At 41.7% G+C, this 22,753-nt stretch overlaps 1 protein-coding gene across 3 annotated transcripts in view; it reads right to left on the bottom strand.

Moving 5' to 3' along the window:
- Positions 1–22,753, bottom strand: part of TAT (tyrosine aminotransferase) — a 57,311-nt gene that overhangs the window by 14,023 nt on the left and 20,535 nt on the right. For 2 of the 3 annotated variants that reach the window (XM_063945499.1, XM_063945500.1), the window contains exons 4-11: positions 14,534–14,776; positions 13,824–13,928; positions 12,682–12,749; positions 10,094–10,252; positions 8,030–8,168; positions 7,292–7,344; positions 2,734–2,886; positions 637–765 (exon numbers count right to left, since the gene is read on the bottom strand). In XM_063945499.1, the coding sequence (XP_063801569.1) occupies positions 637–765; positions 2,734–2,886; positions 7,292–7,344; positions 8,030–8,168; positions 10,094–10,252; positions 12,682–12,749; positions 13,824–13,928; positions 14,534–14,776 (1,049 nt within the window). Of the gene's footprint in view, positions 1–636; positions 766–2,733; positions 2,887–7,291; positions 7,345–8,029; positions 8,169–10,093; positions 10,253–12,681; positions 12,750–13,823; positions 13,929–14,533; positions 14,777–16,817; positions 16,909–22,753 lie in introns of those variants that run through there. The other variant, XM_063945501.1, reaches the window with a different exon arrangement.

Genomic DNA, 22,753 nt, shown 5'->3' with positions numbered 1-22,753 from the left:
TGTCAGGATCCAGACTGGATCCCAGCAGAAACAGAGTAATTCCCCAGAAGGCAGGAGTAATGTCATAATTCGGCCCCTAATTAGGATCGAACCCATCACCCCAACGATGTGAGTCAGCAATGCTAAATAACCAGTTGATATGGAGGTGGGGTATAGGGGGGAAGGACCGGAGCATCTTGGGATACCTAAAAATGTAGCTGTTTGATGCCTGGTCCTTTACCACCACCTACACCCCATTGTCTCCCTGTGGGGCCCTATTGAACCCAAAGAAGAAATAACCAGTGTTTCACTATTCTGCCCAATAAACATGACTGGACAGTCTCACTTTATACTGTAGAAGCCTCCAGATTTTGCTTTCTTTAGAAGCAGCATGGCAAATCGTTATTTGATAATGTAATTGACGTTTTTTCTTTTGAATGTTCCTTGTTGCCACTTGATGATCTTAACCAGACACCTGTTTCACCCAGTAATGAGTAATGCAGGAGGAGCTTCTCTATAAAGGATCAGTGCACTAGTAATAAATTGTACTCGTGCAATGCTACACACACTTTCTCACCTGTTGCACATATAATAAACTTTATCAATGAGGGACATTTATGAACAATGGTGCAGACATACAGCAGCCTTGGAAAGTACCTTGATGAAGTTTATGGTGTTGTCATAGAAATGCTGTGGTGTCCTGCTTATGATGTGGTCTAGTGCTCCCTGGACAATGGTGCATGGCCCAAGGATCCTCTGACTTAGCCGCACAAGGCCTTCTCTGATCTACAGAGATAAACAAAAGCATTACATTATTAGGCGTATTTTACAGAAATTATATCCTTTATGATCTAAAGGCGCCTACACATGGAACGATACTAGCTAACCATAGGCACTATATAGTCTATATCGTTAGAAAAACGAGTGCATATTGTTCCGTGTGTATAGAACCAATGATGAACGATGCGCGCTCACGTGGATCGTCATTGTTGGAAAAAATAGACTGTGCATGCACATCCATTTTGGCTACACACTTGACTAGATAGTCATAGCCAAAATCACTCCGTGTGTATAGCCAATATCGTTGGTTCTGGACTCCGGGGAAGGGAAATCGTTAAGTCAAAATCATTCTTTGCCAGAATTGCACCGTGTGTATGCGGCTTTACTGTACAGATCTACTGCATGGTTTTAAAACTACTTAGACCTCTTCATCATATATAGTTTGCCTCAAAGACAGTATTTAAAATATTTTTGAGTGCTTGAACGTGGAAATACTAAATGGCCTCTATTATTGTGAAACAGTAATAGCTATAGAACATAATTTAAAAAATGGCTTCTGTAGTGGTGCAGTAATTCCAATACAATCTGTAATAGCTATGGGACATGATTCAAAATGTCCCGTTTGTTGTGTGACAGTAATTCCCATAGGCCTCCAACAGTTATGGAATATAATTCAAGATGGCCTCTGCTTGTGGGAGTACAAGACCTCCCATGGGCCTGCAAAAGTTATGTAGCATAATTCAAAATGGCCTCTGTTTGTTGTGGCTACACAAAATGGCTCTGGTTTGATGCGGTAATTCAACACGGTCACCCCACTAACACGATTCTCACCCTGCACTATTATTATCATCAGTGTACCCCAGCCTTCATCGCAACTAAAACTGGTAACCGACCCAGTGGCAGGGGGTCCCCTCCTCACAACTGTAACCGGGTAACTGGCCGGGGACCCTTTTCTGCCCCAATACATAGCAACGGGAGAATGCACTTCTGCCACCTACGCATGGCTTTGGCCCCGCCCCCCATATGGGTGGTAACTCGGCAGTTCTGAACATGTCTGTCTGCCTTCCCGGGACACTGAAGGGGAGATGTATTAAATCTTTGAGGGTGGTATGTACTAAAGGAAAAATGTGGTAAAACCCCTGTTTTCGGGGGTTTTGTTGCATTTTCAAATGTACTAACCCCCAGCCGCCCACGTATCGATGTGGAGGGTATTGCCTTATTTTTATGGCGATACCTTTTAGAAACCTATGGGCTTCTTACCGTATCTCACAACTCCACGCCGCTCCCACCAACCCCCCTCACCTGCATCCTGTCAGCCTCCCAGTGCGTTCCACAATCCCCCAACTCCTCCCCCTCAACACAGACATTTGTCCTTCTGGCTGCAGGAAGGAGGAGGAGCCCAGGGACTCCCTGCAGACATCACCTCCCGGGGCTGGGAGATGACGGACCAGACAAAGACCCCCTGCCAGCCCTCTCACAGGTATCACAGGAGGGCCTCTGTCATCGCATTACGATGCTAATCGCATATGTTAGTACATTTGCGATTAGCATCGCTGCGATGGGCGACGATGTATGTTAGTACATCCTTCCATGACAGAGATAAAGTTGTCCATAGTAACTAACAAATAAGCCTCAAAGATATGATTCATATAGCACAGTCTATAAAATAACAGAAGCTAATTGGTTGCTATGGACAACTTCACTATATGTCTCTCAAAGTTTTGATGCATCTTCCCCACACTGGTTGCTGTTATTATCTGACACTCAGTTCTATAGAAAACTCAGTTTGCTCTTTATTCTCCTGTACTCTCCTTTTGATGTTATTGTATTAATTGTGTGTTTTATTGTCATTTCCTTAATTACATTTTGTTATGCAGTCTAGACGATGGCATTGCTATTGGCTGCTGTAAACATGGATTATGTTTACATTTGTATTTGGTAATACAGTACTTTTTGTTTATATATTTCTTTCACCTCTTTGCCAAATATTTCTTTCCGATCATGAATTAGAATCCATCCCATTCTCCATCCTGGCACCAACCAGCGTTTAGCCAGACCGCCACACGACAAAACCGGCACATTCGTACTCAGGGGAGCAAGAGCTTGAAATGCTCCATACTCAAAGACCTGTGCGGATGAGAATATAAAATTTAAATTCAGATGACATTAACCGCCCAAACATAGCTTTTATTTTTGCATTTACCAGTGAGGGGGAATTCAATTAGCTCAGATAATTTCGGAGCTATTCAGCCCCCTGCATATTGAATTACAGGCCATTTTCATCTGTTTTAAGGCATTTTCGCCAATGCTTTTCACTTTTTTTTGTGGAAAAGGCACTGTTGAAAAATGGCTCAAAATCGGCACGCGCTTTCTCCAGCACATGTGCGAAAACACGTGGATCCGCTGATCCACATGTTTTTCGCTCCTGCTGATTTTTTCGCCTAGACGTCAAAACGGCCCTGATATTGAATAGCACGAATCCCCATTCACCCTAAAAAATAGCGAAGAGTGCCATTTTTTCACCTAGGTGAAAAAACGGCCCTAATTGAATACCCCCTTAGTATCTTTACTAGGTTTTTCAACTGAATCTTTTATAGTCACCACACAAAAAGACACTTAGATAATGTCAATTTTTTTTCCTTTAAATAATATTTTCTTTATACCAATGTTCTACTGCATTATATTTCACTGTATTAAACATTCACATAAGGGTTATCCAACAAAACTGCGCAAGACTGTAAGTAACTGAATTATGGACAAATATTAAAAGTAGTAAAATAATAAAATAAAAAAATTTAGTAAATTAAATAAAAGAAAAAAATGTAGTAAAACAATTTAAGAAAAAATACAGCTTAAACAATTGCTTTTGAAAGTTATTATTTTCTGGTGTTACTTTAAAAGTTTTTTTTTTAAATGGTTCTAAAATATTATCAATCCATTTTTTAAGATGAAAAATTGAGTTTAAACTGCTTTAATTAAGAAAAGTACTTAAAGGCCAGTACTGACGGGAGAGACGACGGGGGGCCTCTCACTTCACACAGCTGCATGCAGGCTCAATCTAGCACCGGCGATAGCGATGCACGGGGCTGGGGGGCATACACACGACAGATCCGTGCTTAAAATCAGATTGCTTAGATTTTAAGCACGGATCTCTCCAATAATACAATATGGATAATAAATATGAAAGTCCTGTTAAATACATAATAATACAATATGAAAACAATAATATATTCCCAGGAGGAGCAACATACCACATAAGTAATAATTATGCTCAAACTTGATTCAGTTATATTTAATTTAGAAAAACTTTAACCACGCGTTTTGATGAAAGTTATCCGTGTTTTGGGTCAGTGCACTGTGAGCCCTCTTGGTCATTGAGGAACCAGAGATAAATGAGAGAGCCTGCCACGTAATAAGCTCTATTATTGTACAGTATAAGGACATAAATTCCTCAGCTATTGCAGCATGACAAGGATAAATGCCAGAATACTTTGATGTACTAAAGGGACCACAGGGATTATACAGATCACTAGTTTTATTCACCTTCAGAAATCAATAGAATTTTGTGAAATGTTCTCTAAATAGTCATATAAACAGAGCTGTAGTACATTCAGCAAATGTTATATTGATAAATAAATCAAATAACGCTTTAGTGTCCCATTGCCTGGTGCTGTGATGTTTAACTGCAACTTTTTTCCAGGCATATCTGCAATGCTAGCACATTTTGTTGGTCCGTCTAAAGTCATTATTTGTGATGTGTGCCGAATGTGAGACTGGGGGCATACGAGTTAATAGAGTCTGGATAGTGTGTGAGTCACTCTGCTTGCAGGAACTATAAAGAGACATCTGAAAATGTTTAGAACAACAAATGAACATCGTGGCCTATGAAGAGAAAAAAAAATGACGCAAGTCTGCAATCTGCAAAGTCATCGTGACATATGGACAGTCTAAATAACAGGAAGGGGTGGAGCATACATCAGTTAGGGCCGACAATTTACCCATCATGCATAGGAGGAACGGGAGGGGGCACAGTGGAAGCTGCTGTTTGCTCTATAATACTATAGTGCAAAGCTCATGACAAAGATATATATTGCATGCAGGGGCATAGCCAGAGCTTTGTGGGCCCTGCAGCAACATTTTGAAGGGGCCCCTGTCCCAATGTTTCTAGAGAGACACCTCTTAAGTTCGCAGCAGTTGTTAATTTTATGCATCAACAAAATTCCACCACCTCTCCAGGACCACTTTAAGCACTGCCTAGTTCACATTATGTAATATTGTAGGGCTGCCAGTACACATTATGCCACACAATACCCTCTAATTCCCATTGTGACATTCACTGTCCACGGTTCATATTATGCCACATTACACAGCTGCCCAGTTCATATTATGCCACACTGGTGTGCCCCCACTCCATATTATGCCACATTACAGTGCCCCAGTTCATATTATGTAACAGTATTATGCCCTCCAGTTCATGTTATACCACATTACAATAAGCAGGTCCAGGGGCATAACAAGATATATTGTAGGCCCCAAGGCGAGAGTTTGTAAGGGCCCGTATGTATCAATGAAAAATATATATAACACACGTAACTGTGACAGGGAAGGTGGGCCCCTCTCAGCCGTGGGCCCTATAGCTGTAGATATGCCCATGCCTGCATGTAAACATATACCAGATGTAATCTAATGCAGACACCAGGCGTACATAGAGCCAGAGGAGTCAGCTCTATCCATGTCTTTGTGTGGCATATTTTAATCATATGTCGGAGTCGCATGTTTGACACACGAAAACGTGAAAATAACATTGATTTATTTCTATCTAGTCAAAAACAGATAACTAGGTATCTGTATTGTGCATATGTATTTTCACTGTGTGCAATATATGGTTCAGGTAAAAAAATGTAAGTCTCACACGGGGCTTTTTAAGTGGTTGGCTCCCTATTTATAAAGCAAAAGCAGCATATTTGCCTGCCAGATGTCCATAAAGAGCGCCTATTGTCTGTATGCTTCTTATACAGTGATTGCAGGATTACATGCACTGACATTGTGTATGAGGAGGAGAGATATGTTGTATATATAGAATAGGAGTGGGGAATCTCCGGCCCGCGGGCCGTATAAGGCCCATAAAGTTATTTCTCCTAGCCCGGCCAGGGTACCAGGGAAACCGCTGGAGGGACAAGGAGGGGAACGGACGGAGGAGGACTTGGGTTAGTGGGAAGGCAGCAAGTGGGACTAGGTGGGGGGTGGCAGCAGGCGGGACTAGGAGGAAGACAGCATCTGATGGAGGGGGGGGCATTGGTTACCCTGGCCAAGGCAACCAGGGGCGGGACTAGGAGGATGCGTGGCCTGGCACCCAAGGACAACGTGGGCTGCATGCATTACGTGATTCTCGGCGCGGTCTCTGTATGAGTGTGTCCCCCGCGTGTCTTCTGAGCTCCTGTTGTTCTGAGATACCTGTGCTTGGCTTCTAGAACACCTGGTCACTGGAGGCTGCTGCTGGTAAGAGGAGGTAGTGGTGAGATAGTGTGGACCTGGATCGGTGATGTGCAGGAGTCTGGATGGGTCCTCTCCTGCAGTGGTGATGAGTGCCCTGCTGGGGGCATTATATGTAACTGGCACTATACTGGGGTATTATGTGTAACTGCCACTGTACTGGGGACATTATGTGTAACTGGCAATGTACTGGGGCATTATGTGTAACTGGCACTATACTGGCCATTACTGGGGCAGTATGTGTAAGCAGCTATTACTGGGGTCATGATGTGTAATGAGCACTATAATGTGGGCATTATGTGTAAGGCCACACCTACTTTCCCTGGAGCAGGGCGCACGCTTTGGGGGGTGGGGCACGCTTCAAAAATGGCCTGCAAATGATGTTTAAAAACCCCAAAGGGCCCTTGACAGAAAAAAGGTTCCCCACCCCTGATATAGAAGGTGAGGGCAGTAAGGGACGGAGCAGCTGAAGGAAAAGATGGGTTAATAATGGAAAGCAGGACTATCCAGTGAATATGCATAAAGAGCCCGTGCAGTTGCAATTGGGCGTTCCTGGGCGGTGACTGGGAGGTAGCTAAGCAGATAGTCCATCTATAGGAGTGTTAGCACTCATCGCTCACACTTGTAGGCCAAACCCAGATGGAACAACAGCTCTGTGAATGGGGCTGTTGCATGTTTCGATGGGGCTGCTGCATGTTTCAATGGTGCAACTGATGTTTGCATCTGAAGATGCTCAAGTGGGGATCCCAGTCCTTGCACATGCAGATGCCTGGCTGTACACCAGGGAAGGGCTCATAATGTCATAATGGCATTTGCATAACGTCGCAGAATCAATACCGGCAACAGGCATAAACACGGATGCTGCAGTGTTCAAATCAGAATTGGACGCTTTATGCTTTTAATATATGTTGTTAATATTATTATTAGATTATGTCAGCATACAGTTTATAATTATGACATTTAAATAAATGTTATAATAACCAGACATTGCATGACATTACGACAATTGGGTGAATTACCGAATGCAAAGTAAACTCACCATGTCACCATAAATCTCATCCGCCAGGATGGGCACGCATTGCTTGGAGGCCACTGTGAAGACAGTTGTGCCAGATTAATAAAAGGACATTTCTTTACAGCGAGACGTGCAGTACATTCATAATAACCATCCGGTACAATGGTGGCTTGCCCAGGGTGGTTGCACTTTATCTTCGTTCTTGTCTATCAGATGTAAGCCTATCATTAAGGTCATTTTTTACCATCCTGCTATGCACATAAATCATAGCATCGGATTTCCTGGAAATTAATTCTACTTACTAAAAAAAGCTTTATTTTCTCCCTAAAATGTCCTATAGTTGCCTTCCCTTCTGTTGTGTACAATTGCATCCACGCATCAGACAGCCCAATGAGCATACCCGTAGGGTTAATTAACCATTACACATAACCATTTTTGATGCTAGGCAACCAGTAAAATGGTTTCACTACAAATCTGTCCTAATCAATCAAAAATAAACCAACAGATAATGTCATGTTCTAACGGGGAGATGTACTAATCAGTGATAAAAGTGGAGAGGTGAGCCAGTGGAGAAGTTGCCCATGGCAACCAATCAGCTGCTCTGTATACTTTTATAGTATGCAAATTATATATGTTAAGTCAATACTGATTGGTTGCCATGGGCAACTTCTCCACTGGCTCATTTCTCCACTTTTATCACTGCTTAGTACATCTCCCCCTAAGTATCTGGTGCTCTCTGTTATCAGATATCATGGAACTCACCGGCCACAATTTTTTGCAAGTGTTTCTTGCTGAAGACAGAGCCGCAGGGATTAGACGGGTTATTGATGATGATACAGGCTGTTTTGTCATCCACCAGAGACTCCATGTGTTTTAGATCGATCTCCCAGGATTTCTCCGGCTGAAAGTACAGCATAGTGACGTTAGTAATGCAGATGTTGGGTTCCTGCCTCCTGGAATGTTCCAGTTGCAGTATATATACAGAACCTTAGTATAATATAGAGGAATTGTAAGGTCACATCTTGGACCAAAATAAATAAAAATGTATCTCCTGTGTCTGAGGCAGATAAAAGATGCCGACATCATCCAATACTGGAGGTGTAATAGTTTTAAATATGTATCTGTCTATGGACAGGAGCTTTCTTTGTATTATAAGTGTAATCTCTGGTCCTGAAACTACTGGTCTGGCACTAGCTGGGGACATAATATACACATAGTAAAGGGTAGTTTGCGTTGCACTGCAACTTGTTTCATTTTCGAATGCTCCCACCTTTTTGCCACTGGCTTAGATTTAATAAAGCTTTGAAAAAGGACATGTGGAAGTGTTGCCTATAGCAACCAATCACATTCCAGCTATCATTTATCAAGTACATTCTAGAAATTGTATAAAAGAAATAGAGTGCGCTGTCAAGAAGCTGCTAGTGTAGGGGGTGGTAATTCCCCAAATAAATATATATGCAATACAAATAGTAGTCACCAGCGCTAAGTTGTAAAAATTAAAAATAATACTCTAATTTAAAACAAATTCAGGACGGTAGGTTATGTTGAAAAAGGTATGTAATAAATTTAATAAAAATAATATCATAAAATCACAGATGCCTATATAGCATAATTAGGAGTTTAAATGATCATATAGAATGGCACATCCACATATTTCCTCAACACGTTAATTAATACCCCGGCTAGGACTTCCTCTGGAATTATGTCCATGAACTTATTGGAGAGTTGATGAAAGCAATGGAGTAAAGAATGTCCCTTTTAAGCATACCAATGCAAGCGTTTCAAGCAGATAGGGAAACCTCCAATTTCTCAGCAGATGGAAATGTCCAGGGAAATGCTGTCCAATTGATGCCGTGTGGGTAATGATGATGAAAAGATCTAGCAATGTTGAGGGTAGTTTTGAGGATGTGACCAGCAGTCTCTAACTCGACGCGTTTCGCTGGTGTTGACACCCAGCTTCCTGGCTTAAAGCTCCCCTGCCAACTGACTACTGGCTTTCAAAAGCCAGTAGTCAGTTGGCAGGGGAGCTTTAAGCCAGGAAGCTGGGTGTCAACACCAGCGAAACGCGTCGAGTTAGAGACTGCTGGTCACATCCTCAAAACTACCCTCAACATTGCTGGATCTTTTCATCATCATTACCCACACGGCATCAATTGGACAGCATTTCCCTGGACATTTCCATCTGCGGAGAAATTGGAGGTTTCCCTATCTGCTTGAAACGCTTGCATTGGTATGCTTAAAAGGGACATTCTTTACTCCATTGCTTTCATCAACTCTCCAATAAGTTCATGGACATAATTCCAGAGGAAGTCCTAGCCGGGGTATTAATTAACGTGTTGAGGAAATATGTGGATGTGCCATTCTATATGATCATTTAAACTCCTAATTAAGCTATATAGGCATCTGTGATTTTATGATATTATTTTTATTAAATTTATTACATACCTTTTTCAACATAACCTACCGTCCTGAATTTGTTTTAAATTAGAGTATTATTTTTAATTTTTACAACTTAGCGCTGGTGACTACTATTTGTATTACATTCTAGAAATTGAAAGCTAGAGTCTGATTAGGTGCTATTTGCAATATTTCCCTTCTTACTTTTTAGCTTTAGGAAATGTATCCCTCTGTATTGGGTTTTTGCCAAAACACAAAAATTATAATAAGGTTATTTGCAATCTCACGAGCAGGGCCCTCTTTTCCCTCCTTCCCTTCTCATTTACCCTGTACGTCTTTGTATTATGTGTTACTTTTGTCTGTTTCCCCACTGTCCAGTACTGCAGACATTTTCTGGAGCCCTATAAACAAACTTTTAAACAAACTCACATTTAAATTGTAGAGCTTCACTTCCACCCCCAGAGACAAAGCCAATGTTTTGTAGAGGGAAAAACCAGGACATGGAACCAGGATGTTCTGACCAGGATTGGCCAGTACCGCCAAAGCAAGCTCAATGGCTTGGCTGCAACCGCTTGTCAGGATGACGTCCTAAACAGAGATTATTATCATCATTATAATAAAGGAAGCAGGATACTGGTTTATTGCAGATGAAATACAGTGCTTATCAGGCATATATTATAGACTTAAGAGCTGGTGTGGGTAATGAAAACATACTTCATGGGCTGACACCTAACTTATATATTGAGAAGTATGAGATAAACAGTCAAGATCTTCTCCATACTGGGTGCATATCCCTTCAGGGACGTGCGGTGAGCTAAATGGCTCATGAGGTACTGGCTAACCCCAGAGCCAGAATTCCATGCAATATATGAGCCAAAGGGTACATCTGGGCATTATACACAGGTGCAGCAGTATAAACTCCTGGAAATTTGGTAAGTTTTGATCAAAGATGTGCTGAAAAGATAAGCAGGTGAGGCACTGCCTCACCTGCCATAGACTTTTTACTCCAGTTTGGCTATAAAAATTATTAGAATAATGCAAAGAAGATATTTCAAACAAATTATTAGTATTTTTCATATACTTTATTCAGTCAAAACTCTGGTTTAAACATAAGTATGACAGGAAAGGCGCTGCCTCACCTGCCTCACCCCACCGCACGTCACTGTATCCCTTGTGCTTTGTAGGAACCTCTATCCTTCTATGTATAATGCTGGACAGAAATCTGGTAGCCAGCTTCTAGCAGGGACTGTCTGGCAAAATCAAGGATGAATTAAAAGGCCACAATGTACCAGTATCTTGTTTATGAGTTAGGTATTGGCAGTTACAAGACTGATTACTGATTTCCTCATGTAGAGAGCATTGTCGGGTAAGAATATAGACCCAGAGGAGACTCTTGGTCTGTTGGTCTGGCTCTTAGTTTCTAGAACACACTACTTTCTTCTCTCAACCAAACCATGCAGGTCTTTGTGAAAATGGATCATACACCAACTGCAAGATATGTTGGAGGGTACAGTCCTAAAATACATAAATCCAGTCTTCAAATAGACCCTGAGAAAGTATACATGGCATTGGTCTGGCCACAAATCATTGGCCTGGGTTATGAGAATGACTATCAATAATTTATCAAAGTCGATTCCTTGTTGCCGCTCTCCAGGAAAAGTATTTGCTAGAAAATTTGACACCCCCACCGCGGCTTGCACCAAAACAGGCTGACAACCACACATGCGCAGTCATAAACCTGGAAGTCCTCACACCTTAAAGGACAGCACTTATTAGAAGATCTGTCCTTTGCATTTATATTCCTAATAATTCATGCATACTGCATTAATAGATGCTGCTCTGCATGTGATAAGTGGTGGGATGTATTACACACAATATGCAATGAGTGATACATCCTGCCCAAGGTGACTTTCCTCAAACTTGATCCCTGCTTTGTTGGGTACCATGTTAAGCATGTTTCTTTTAGGACCACGTTACCCCCCTAGTCTACACATTCCAACAGTCTTTCATGTCTCACTATTTATACTGCTACTTAAGCTTGTGCTTTAGGAAATCTCTTATACCACTTCTGATGGACTGTTAAAAGCAACTGAAGTTAGTCAACTTTTGAGTTTGCCAGAGAAGACCCCAGTTAGGAGTCCAACAAAATGAGCTAGAGATAAACACTCCCATTCTCATCTAATGGTTCCATCTATGCACTGCAGCCATGTCCTATCTACCCTGCCCATAAGCTGTCCGTTGTTGCCCGTTTCAAAAGCTTGCTTGGTGCACAACACTGTGCCTGAACTACAGATTTTTTGGCTGTGGTATTCTAGTTTTATTTGTTGATTTGATCTTCCATTTCTGTCCATCTTATCTTCAGAAAGGAAGGGAGTGCTCTTGTGGCCAGGTTACTTGCTTATATACCACACAATAAATTTGGTACCAACCAATTAGCTCCTGTAATGTTACAGGCTGGGGGGTCTATTCATGAAGCAGTGATAAGAGTGGAGAAGTGAGCCAGTGGAGAAGTTGACCACGGCAACCAATCAGCATTGAAGTAACATTTATCATTTGCATACTATACAATTGTACAGAGCAGCTGATTGATTGCCATGGACAACCTCTCCACAGGTTCATTCTCCACTCTTTTCACTGCTTCATGAATAGACGCACATGTATTAAGAATGACAAGAGCTGATTGGTTGGTACTTTATATCTCTCTTAAGTTTTTATAAATCTCTTCCAAAATATCTATCAGACTTAAGATTACTTTTATTCTAGTCAGCAAACACAGGGGTCTATGTAATAAGCCGTGGAGAGAGATGAAGTGGACAGAAATAAAGTTCCAACCAACCAGCTCCTGTCATTTTTCAAACACAGCCTGTAACATGACAAGTAGTAGCGGATTGGCTGATACTTTATCTCTCTCCACTATACGTCTCTCCAAGGTTTGATACATCTTCCCCCCGAGTTTTACAATCCATGTGTTATTCTAATGAAGAGTAATGTTCCTTTTATGTCTTTCTAACGCCTACCTTAGCTTCCAGAGGCGCTTCCTGGCATGTGTAGTACTTAGCAATCACTTCCCGGCTTGACTGGTATCCTACAAAAATAAAACACAATCAGATTTTTTTAAAATGCGTAGGACAAAAATATTCTATCGGCAACATTTTATATCTCCTGTGATCAGTAACAGATGGGTGGAGGTTTAGTTTCTGATACTAGCATCATTAATGAAGGTGGATGCTATGTGATACTGGTGACTCGGTTCCTGTAGACATCGCTGGAATGGTGTCACACAGTGGTCAAGCTATCATGAACAGTTTTTAGCATAATCAAGCAAAAATGTACTCAATCATTTCCCGGACATGTAATGCACCGGGGTGGGCTATAATAAGGATAACATGGCCAACTGGTCAGAAAGCTTTGGACAGCAAGAGAGGGAAAGAAATTAAATGAAGTTATAATATGTCACACTTCTTCATGCAAAAGTTTAAATTAGAGATATTACCAAGTTATTCAATCTAAAAAAAAAAAAAAAAAGATTAAAATGTAAGCTATCTGGGATATAAAATGTCCATGTACAGATGTTTAGGGTAGTGTGTATAAGGGCCATTTCAGTTGCTGCCGTGGAGGAGCCTTATCACTTTGGAAAAGACAGAGGGTCTGATCCAGTTGCGGTTGGAGTAGTGGCGCGTGCTGCAAAGTTCTGATGTTCGGTACTTTGCGCAAGCGCCAGACCTGTGCCGGGCATGTGCAGTATGGGTCTGTGACGTCGGGCACACTACGACATCAGACTGTCAGTGATTGACAGTCTGATGCCGTTTGGGGATGGGGACGGCATCAGTTTTTCCAAATGGAGGTGTGTCGCCGCCATTACAGGGGGTGGACGATTTCAGAATCTCAGAGGACGGAGATTTCCTGGCCTCTAGGTAGGACTTGTAGCGGCCAGCTGGCGCTACCCCATGGGTCACGCAGCTGGCCAATGGTGCAGGGGGAGATCCGGTACTGCATCTGTGGACGCAGTTCGGACAGTAATGCAGCAGGAGACGTGACGCCCCCTGCTGCCTGACCCTATTAGTGCTATTGATGCTGCTTCTATGTAAGCAGCAGCGATAGTCCCACCAACCACGTTAGAATCAGGCCCACAGATTGGCTGATGGATGTTTTGCCTTACCTATGCTTGGAGCATAACCGTTATATTTCTGAGAGTCAATAGCGTCTTTCATAGCTTTAGTGACCTGATGATCAGTCGGCAGATTGCCAAATACTGTGGGGTCTCCTAGAATAAAGAATATAATCTGTTAACACATAGATTGTCATCATAGATACATGGTTCTTAACTAGATATCCTGCTCTCATCAGTCATACGTTGGTTACCAATAAGCACGCTGATAGGGCCTATACAAGGCTGATGACCCCGTACTTGAATGTATTTATGTACAATTCTTTCACACAGGTGCAGTGCCAAATTTGGCAGATTTAAAGGGGCCTTTACCACTTGTAGGTCAGCCAAGGTTCTCACACTTGAAGGAAGATGCTCATCTCAAGCCTTGGAGAGAGAAAGAGTGTAGTAGTTGCCAAAAGTAACCAATTAGCTTCTAAGTGTCATTTTGAAGACTACGCTAGATAAATTACTGAATCTGATCGGTTGATTTGGGCGACTTTTCCACTTTATCTCTCTCCATCTTTTTTTTTTGGACTGAGCTGGCCAGCTTGGTAATACCGAGCAGTAAATGAATTTAGATCTTGCATTATCCATGAGTGTTTTCTTGTATTATCCATAAGATCTTCCAAACAAATTGGTGTAGAGATTCTTCTTGGTCAGATGCTATTAAATGTTTTTGAAATGTAAGTTTTAACAGTCAGGAGTCCCCTGATACTGACCTATAGACAAGGAGATCATTGGCTTGTTGGGATTGGGTTTGGCCTTCATGGTATCCACAATGGCTCGGATAGGATTGAATGTTTTTTTCGACATCTCTGATGCCCGAACTCCCCATCTTGCTTTTCGGCTTTTGAGCTTCTCAATGCCATTGGGACTCTGAATATTGACGTGTACGTCGAGGACCTTAGGGTGGACTGAAGATCCATTTACCTGGATTATGTAGGAATCTGTCTGCATGTTTCCTAAAAGGACACAAAATATGATGGTAATGAAAGCAAGAGAGATGCCACAAAGAAATATTCTTAGTGCATAATAGGACTCAGCAGACAAAACATTAGGTTGACTAGCAATTGTCTATGGATGCAGCAAATACAAAGGGACAATAAAATCAACAACAGCATACATGCCAATGCATAGACATATTACAAGGAATCCAACATTGAAAAATCCTCCAAAATTTTTTTAAATCGTAAACACCATCACATTTTAGAAAATAATTTTTCAGTAATAAACATATTCCGTATAACTCATGTGTTCCTTGGTATTATCATATGGTAATTTAACAAATTTGCAGATTTTGCAAGTCCTATTTTATTGCAAATGTCAGTATGTTACAACATATATTAATAATAAAAATGAGAAATGGTCATAATATAACACAAACTAGCAATTTAAGAAGATAAATTGAGTATTTATATATATATATATATATATATATATATAGAAGTACTTTGTTTCTGGTTTATTTTATCCGTGAGTGCCGCCGACCTTCTCGCAACTTGTATTTTTTTTACTAGGAGGGCACCCAGTGATTACCATCCATAAAGGACAGCATTTAGCGCCGGACAACGCTCGTCTATATTGTTTGTTTCATTTTTTCACAGCATAGCACCTTGAAAAAAACGCCTGTGAGGCGTTGAAACGTTGGTGTTTCACTATGTCTGTATTTTTGTTTTGATTTGACTTGAATACACGGTTTCATGGCTGATTAAATCCGAGGAGTGCTGCCTGGTTCTTTAAGCATAGTGGAGTGGAGTTGCAATCCTTCCCAGAGAGCCGCTTTTTATATATATATATATATATATATATACACACACACACGCACAGTCAATCCTAATTGCATAAGAAGCCAGCACTCAAATATTAAAGAGTGAAAGCATTTTGTTAATTCCACGCATGTCATACATATAATAAACTATTTTGATTTTTTTTTTTTTTTTTTTACTGAATGATAGATTGCTATGTTGTTAGGATGTACAGCTAACTTAAAGTATAGCCATGCACCTGTTCTACTTGAGGAGTTTATACTGTAGTAGTTATATCAATCTAATATTTTATCATTACATTTTGCATACATATTACCTAATGCAGGCCTGGCCAACCTGTGGCTCTCCAGATGTTGTGAAACTACACATCCCAGCATGCCCTGCCATGGTTTTAGCATTCCTTAATAGCAAAACTGTGGCAAAGCATGATGGCACTTGTAGTTTTACAACAGCTGGAGAGCCACAGGTTGGCCAGGCCTGACCTAATGGAAGAGTTTTAAATCTGATATGTTCAAGAACTGATAATTTCCTCCCCACTATTTATATTTTTAACTTAAGATATACATACTAATGGGTCATTTATTTGAAAATTAGCAGTGATTTTGTTGTGCTAAAAATGATGTCAATTATGTAACAATGGGGGCAGATGTATTAAGCCTGGAGAAGTGATAAAGCAGTAATAAGTGCAAGGTGATAAAGTACCAGCCAATTATTCTGGGTTTGAAAAAATGACAGTTAGGAGCTGATTGGCTGGTGCGTTATCACCTTCCACTTATTACTGCTTTATCACTTCTCCAGGCTTAATATATCTCCCCCATATTTATTAACATATCAGTTCTAGTAAATAGATTAATTCATTAAATAATGAAACACAAAGTGAGACCAGTCGTTTCCATTCAAGCTACACTGATGTATGTTTCAGCTATCGCAAGCATAACTAATTTTATGTAGCTTAGAATAAACTTGATATTAAATCAATAACTCTGACAATAAAATAGAGTGGAAACAATAGAATAATGACAATTTCACTCCCCTTATGTGCTAAAAAAAGATATACAGTATACACTATAACATGCAAAAAATAAATTAGATATGTTCAATTATAGAAATATATTTAAAAAAAGGGAAAGATTTATATATAGTATTATATTATTTTAGTATTATATTATTATATTTTAGTTTATATATTAAATGCTCAAAAGGTATTTGCTTAATATAGAACATTGAACTCTCTTACCTTTGTTATTATAGGATTAGACAATCTGACCTCACTGGGAATCCTCCACACAGCTGATGAGATGAATCACAGGTCAGGCACCAACTGGCCATAAAATAGTCCCAAAAAAAGGGAGTTGGACCTGTTTCCGTGTTTCTATTGGTGGACAAGGGAGGGCTGTGTTCCTCATCTAGAACATGCCTCCTATTAGCTTATGCACCATATTGAACTGATTTTGAAGGCAGTTCAATTAACTATTTCAGGAATCCCATCTACAGTGAAAACATGAGCTTTGTATCTTGTCTCTGTGAGTAGTATGTATGCCTTTGATGCTCTGACGCTCCTAGCAGTAATAAACACATGCATAGGGTCTACAGAACAAAAAGAGGAGCAGACTTCTAAGAATTGCTACATTTCATACAAAATAAAAACCCAGCACTATTTTTACAATAAGAAATTCTGTACCGCCGTCATGTATTAATTATCACATGCAGGGACAAACGCGTCGAAAGGAGCCCATCCCTACGATGTGTAAGACATTAAATGAATGCTAATTTACATAGCTGGTACAGGTCAAGTATCCCATATCTGGAAATGCTCGGGACAAGGAGCATTCCGGATATAGGACTTTTCCGGATAACAGAATATCTGTTATCTGGACGCGTTCCAGGGGTCCACGGTGGTCCAGCGTGGGGGTGGGGGGTCCGGGGTATCGACAATGTCAACATTCCTCATCATGTCTACACTGATGTTAACATGATGAACTGTCAACAAATTGTCCCTGGTGGCCTAACAGTGTCTTATCTTCTCCTAATGGCAGTGGTGGCTCCAGTATCTTCTTTCAGTTCCTGGTGGTCACATGAGGACAGTTCCGGTGCCGCCGTCTGAGGCTTGGTGTTCCTGTGAGTATTTCTCCACCTATCGCCTAACCCTGACCTCCCGCCACAGCCGTCGGTAGCCTCAGAATGTCGACATTTCACATGGTGACTTTTCAGATATCAACACTGTGAACCTGTTGACAGTTTAAAGATGTTGACTTGGTGTCTGTCAACAGTTTGAAACCATGTTGATGTTCTGATGTCAACATTGTGGTGTAGACATTATGAATATTGACATGATTACTGTCGACCATTTGACCAGATACCATCTACTGTTCTTTAGATATCACTAGAACATGAGTGGGCAATAGCTTCTGCTGGGGGCCGTTTGGCAGGATTTGGTGAACGGTTAAGGGACGTATGCAAGTTTTTTGTATAGCAATAAATAGGCAATGTATAATTCTCCAGATGTAAGCCCCAGCATGTCCTGAATGGCTATTATAGTATGATGAACATGCAGTTATACCAAAGCCAATGAGATGCCCTCCTTCATTGCATCTCTCGTTCACTAAATTCCACTCCAATAACTCAGTGCTGACTCTGTAGGTTTTGGCCATGCCTATATACCACTGCACTGCTCTGGTGTAACAGCCACTTGCTTGTGTTTACCCGCCAACTCAAAAGCTGACATCTCTTCCCTGGTTCTATGTATATTAGATTCAGGGCCACATGAAAATGAGCAAGGGCCTACTGGTAGAAGCTGAAGAGCTACAAAAACATAGAATTTGATGGCAGATAAGAACCAAATGTCCCATCCAGTCTGCCCTTCATGGTTAGTGTATTAGTGATAAGGTAATAGGGTTGGTTTAGTGACTTGGGTTAGGGTATTAGGGTTAGTGTAGGGGAGGGTGTTAGGATTGGCTTAGGGGTTATGGTATTGGGGCTAGTTGGGAGGGTTGGGTTAGGTGTTAGGGTATTAGGGACAAGATATAGGGTTGTTTTTGTGGTTTTGGTTAAGATATTAGGGTTAGGGGTTATGGCAGGCGAGAGGTTTGGGGTTAGGGTTTTTAGGGTATTAGAGACAGGTATAGGGTATTAGGGTTCATGTTTAGCGTGGGGGTTAGGGTACTAGGGTGGGGGTTAGGGTAGGGATGCTCTATGTCCTGGATTTAGACTGGGAGCTTGATTTATGAAGCAGATATAGCTCTGCAGATTTGACATGTAAATTTAAAATGCCAATACTGTTAAGTACAAAGTGTAGTGTGTTTTATACTTGATTATTGCTGCTTTACATTTCCAAGTAAAATGGAAATCTAGACCTACAACTAAAAAAAACCATTTGCGCTCCATTCCATATGTAATGCCCAGTTATCTCTCCTGATCCCCCTTAATTTAACAACAAAATATGTTGCATTTCTATGTATACAGACACCTTGGAATACAAACGCTTACAGATGAAGTGCAATTTTGATACCGATATGATCAGTGCACTGAGTGCCGCTTGTACATGTTACTCTGCAGCTTCTAATGCAGAGAGAGGTGCTGCAGCAGCAGCTGGGACAGAGTGAGGTGCTGTAGCAGCCAGGGCAGAAAGAGGTGCTGCAGCAGCCGGGGCAGAGAGTGGTGTAGCAGGACAGAAGTAACCCTTCTGCACAGCTACAAGCAGACAGTGAGACATATAAAGAGGGTGGCAGGGCTCCGGCACGTGCTGGGTGTCATACTCTCCTGCTTCGCCTCTGGCCTGCCCTGTTTCCTACTTAGTCTCTAAGTCTGAGTCAGTGTGTTGCCCTCTGTTTCCTCTCCTCCTGCTCTGCGGCTGCCTGTACAGCGGACTGCGGTATAGCGGGCGGAGGGAGGGAGGGTAGACGGCGGGATGCCCTCTCATTTTTCTGGCACCCGGAGCTTGCGATCCACTGGAGCCACCCTCACTAAACCCCTGCCCCCACTGTTCTGCCAACTACCCCTGCATGTATAGCAATGCAGCCAAGCAGCACTCTGGGCAATGACAGATTGCAGCAGTCCCCTCTCACTGCCGATGAGCTGCACTGTTATAATGACACAGCCAGCGGTAGTGGGTAGAGAGGAAGGGTGTCCCCTGCAGTCACCCCCACTCCCCTTGAGCAGACCCCTAGATCTGAGCCTGCCTCGGCACAAAGCACTGCCACAAATTGTAGTTTATTCAGTGGCCACACCTTCTTGATTTGGCCACATCCCCCACCAGTGCCCAGGCCCAGTGGAGCTCCTGACTGCTCTGACTATAGGCATGTAGATCGCCCATCAGATACACTATCAGCCCCAATGTCTCCCTAAATACGTAAAAGTAGAAAAATTGCATCTTTTTCTGAGGAAAACAAAAATTTAATTTTAATACTTATGATTTATAGCCGACCGTGTGGCCATCTGGGTGGCTCGTCATCAGCATGTTGGGACTATTTTTATGTGGAGGCCTGCTGCTGTTGTCCCATCCATCCAAGTGTAAACTGGCCCTGACTAGAATACTATGACAGCTCACATTACGGACTTCAAAAAGCAGACGGACCCCAGATGCCGGGGTTTTTTTTACATTTGTATAATTATATCCTGCATATCAGTGTGTACTGTGAATGGGGACATCTTCTGATAGTTATGTATCTATAATTGTACGAGAAAGATTAGTCTAACATATGATGTGTCACAACGTATGGATTCAATGTTCCGAATCCAAATGCGTCTCCTTCATCACAGGAGCAGAAGATAATAATAATAGGGTCCAATGCCACATAAAATACCAATAGAAATAAAAACAATAGTGTAATACTGATATTGAAACAAGCATTACAGCCACGGTTAGATAATGGATGTGATGACAGATGAATCCCAGTGGGTATTCAGAGAACAGTAATAGACCGCACGTCACCCAAATGAGGGGATGTGTAGATATACCTCACAGGTGGAAGAGGACTTGGCAATTCTCCCATCTCTGGGGACTGGGCTTATGGGGATGGTGTTTCACTACTAAAACGTATCCCCTCCGTAAATGAAGGACAGATGCCGTGGGGGTAAGCTGCAGGTAATAATTATTATAAAGAATAATTAACTTCTCCACTCAGTGATGTCATTATCCATTTAACTGACAATTTTATTCCCCACAAAACCGCTCATAAATTGACGGGTATTTTATTACTTAAAAAAGTAGAAAAAGTATTTTTAATAATATATTTTAATATTTTATTTAAAAAAAATATGTCAAGGGGGTGTTTTGCACCCCCACCCCCACCACCGTGTCTTTCAGCCCGCTTTATAAAATAATTTCCCAACGCCTATTTGCAATAGACACACGATTTGCCGTAAACCCTCCTTAGAAATAAAAAAATCCATGTTTTATTTAACAACCTCCCCAATGTAAAAAGCCCCTTATTTGCATCCCCCTTTCCCTTCCGTACCCTGTGTCCAGTGGATTCTTATTATTTATTTATTTTTATTTTACTCCTCCCGTTCTGCACTTGTCTAATCTACAAGACAGGGTACACAGGTAACGTACTCCTGGCTCCATTCGCATCACATACGACTATGCCAGGCAAGTTGTTAATCACCTGACCTGTGCAACCCTAATGAGACCACTCAATAGTGACCACTTCTATTAATGGTAAGCCTGAATTGTATAATAGGATGGATGTGATGCCCAATATGGGAGTTCGGGATGGCGTTGGTCACATGACTGACACTGGCATGACGACTTTCAGAATGTCGACAGGGGACGAGGTAATTAATTTACTCCTCCCCTAACTCTAACCTGCCTTGGGTGGCAGCTAGGACTACTATAGTGGGGGTGGTACCTAGGGCTAATACTCAGGGTGGAGGAGGCTTTGGCAAACCCCCCCCCCCCCCCCTCTTGCGTCTAACCTCCTAACCCAGGCCCTACCCTTCACTCTGATACTTACCTCTGGGATATCTGCGGGGAGCAGCTGGTTTAAATAAAGACCCCAATGACCACAGAGAAGGGATGTAATACCTTTAATGTATCCGGTGGCTGCAGCAGAGAGAATCGAGGTTACATATTGTAGGTGGGGGTTTTCCAGTTGGACAGGGTAAATCCTGGCTGGACTATATATTAGGCAAACAAAGTGTGCAGTAATAGGAGACACACTAGTATGCATATTTAATAGTGTGTGATAATCTTGTTTAAACATCCTAACGGCTGATGAGTGACCTTGTGCATGAATCATAACACAAACACTTCACATTAAATTAAATAACGACATGGAGACTTAGGTTTGGCAGAGAAATATTAGTTGATTTATTTAAATAACTATAAACTTTAAGTAGCTGTAAAGAAAGGGATTAGATAATGGTGGCAAAGAAAGAATGGCTAAGACTCATTCCCCAATCCGCAAAACGGCAACATCCTAGCCAAACAAACTAACAACAGACCGGTATCTGCTCAACCTTCTACCATGACTACCCATCTGTTCGGGTGATGTCGCTGCCCCCGTTTAGGTGGTTCAGCCATTATACACAGTCAACGAAGGTGAGCACACCAAACTACTATGAATCAATCATCAAACAATCTATATATGATCTAAAACAGGTAACCTGTCATTCTTTCCTGACAAAACAGCTAACGCAAATAGCTACCCACATAACAAAAAAGGGGAGGGAGGGAGGGCGGGAATACAAGAAGAAAAAAAAAAAGAAAGAGAGGCTGACTCTGCCTCCAACTAGCCCTGATGAATGAAACTACCCCCTCCATCCCTGTATCCTTATTGGCTAGTCCTATCACCTGATACCCACAATGCCATTCCTAGCCTCAGGCGTATAACCCTCTTTATTCCTATTCAGTCACTATGCTCATCACTCATTAGTACTAATCTTAAATGGTACTCCAACCAAGCAGCTCCTAATTGTCATTTTTCAAACACATGACAGTTAGGGCTGATTGCTTGGAGCACAATTTAAAATGAGTAACAAGTGTTAAGAATATCACCGGGGAGGGAGGGGCGAGGGGGGTAATCCACTGTATAAATGCTTACAGTGGTACTCCTTGCGGTGCAAAATGGGTTTCTAGGCTGCAAATTCTGCTTCCAGGCAAAATCCCCATTGCTCCCAAGTTTACAGTACTTTTTTGGGACAGGGGGTGTGGCCATGTCCCAAAGGGGCATG

The sequence above is a fragment of the Pseudophryne corroboree genome, chromosome 11 (assembly GCF_028390025.1).
Source record: "Pseudophryne corroboree isolate aPseCor3 chromosome 11, aPseCor3.hap2, whole genome shotgun sequence".
NCBI lineage: Eukaryota > Metazoa > Chordata > Amphibia > Anura > Myobatrachidae > Pseudophryne > Pseudophryne corroboree.
The sequence above is the reverse complement of the archived record's forward strand: the minus strand, read 5'-3'. Positions and strand labels throughout refer to the sequence as shown.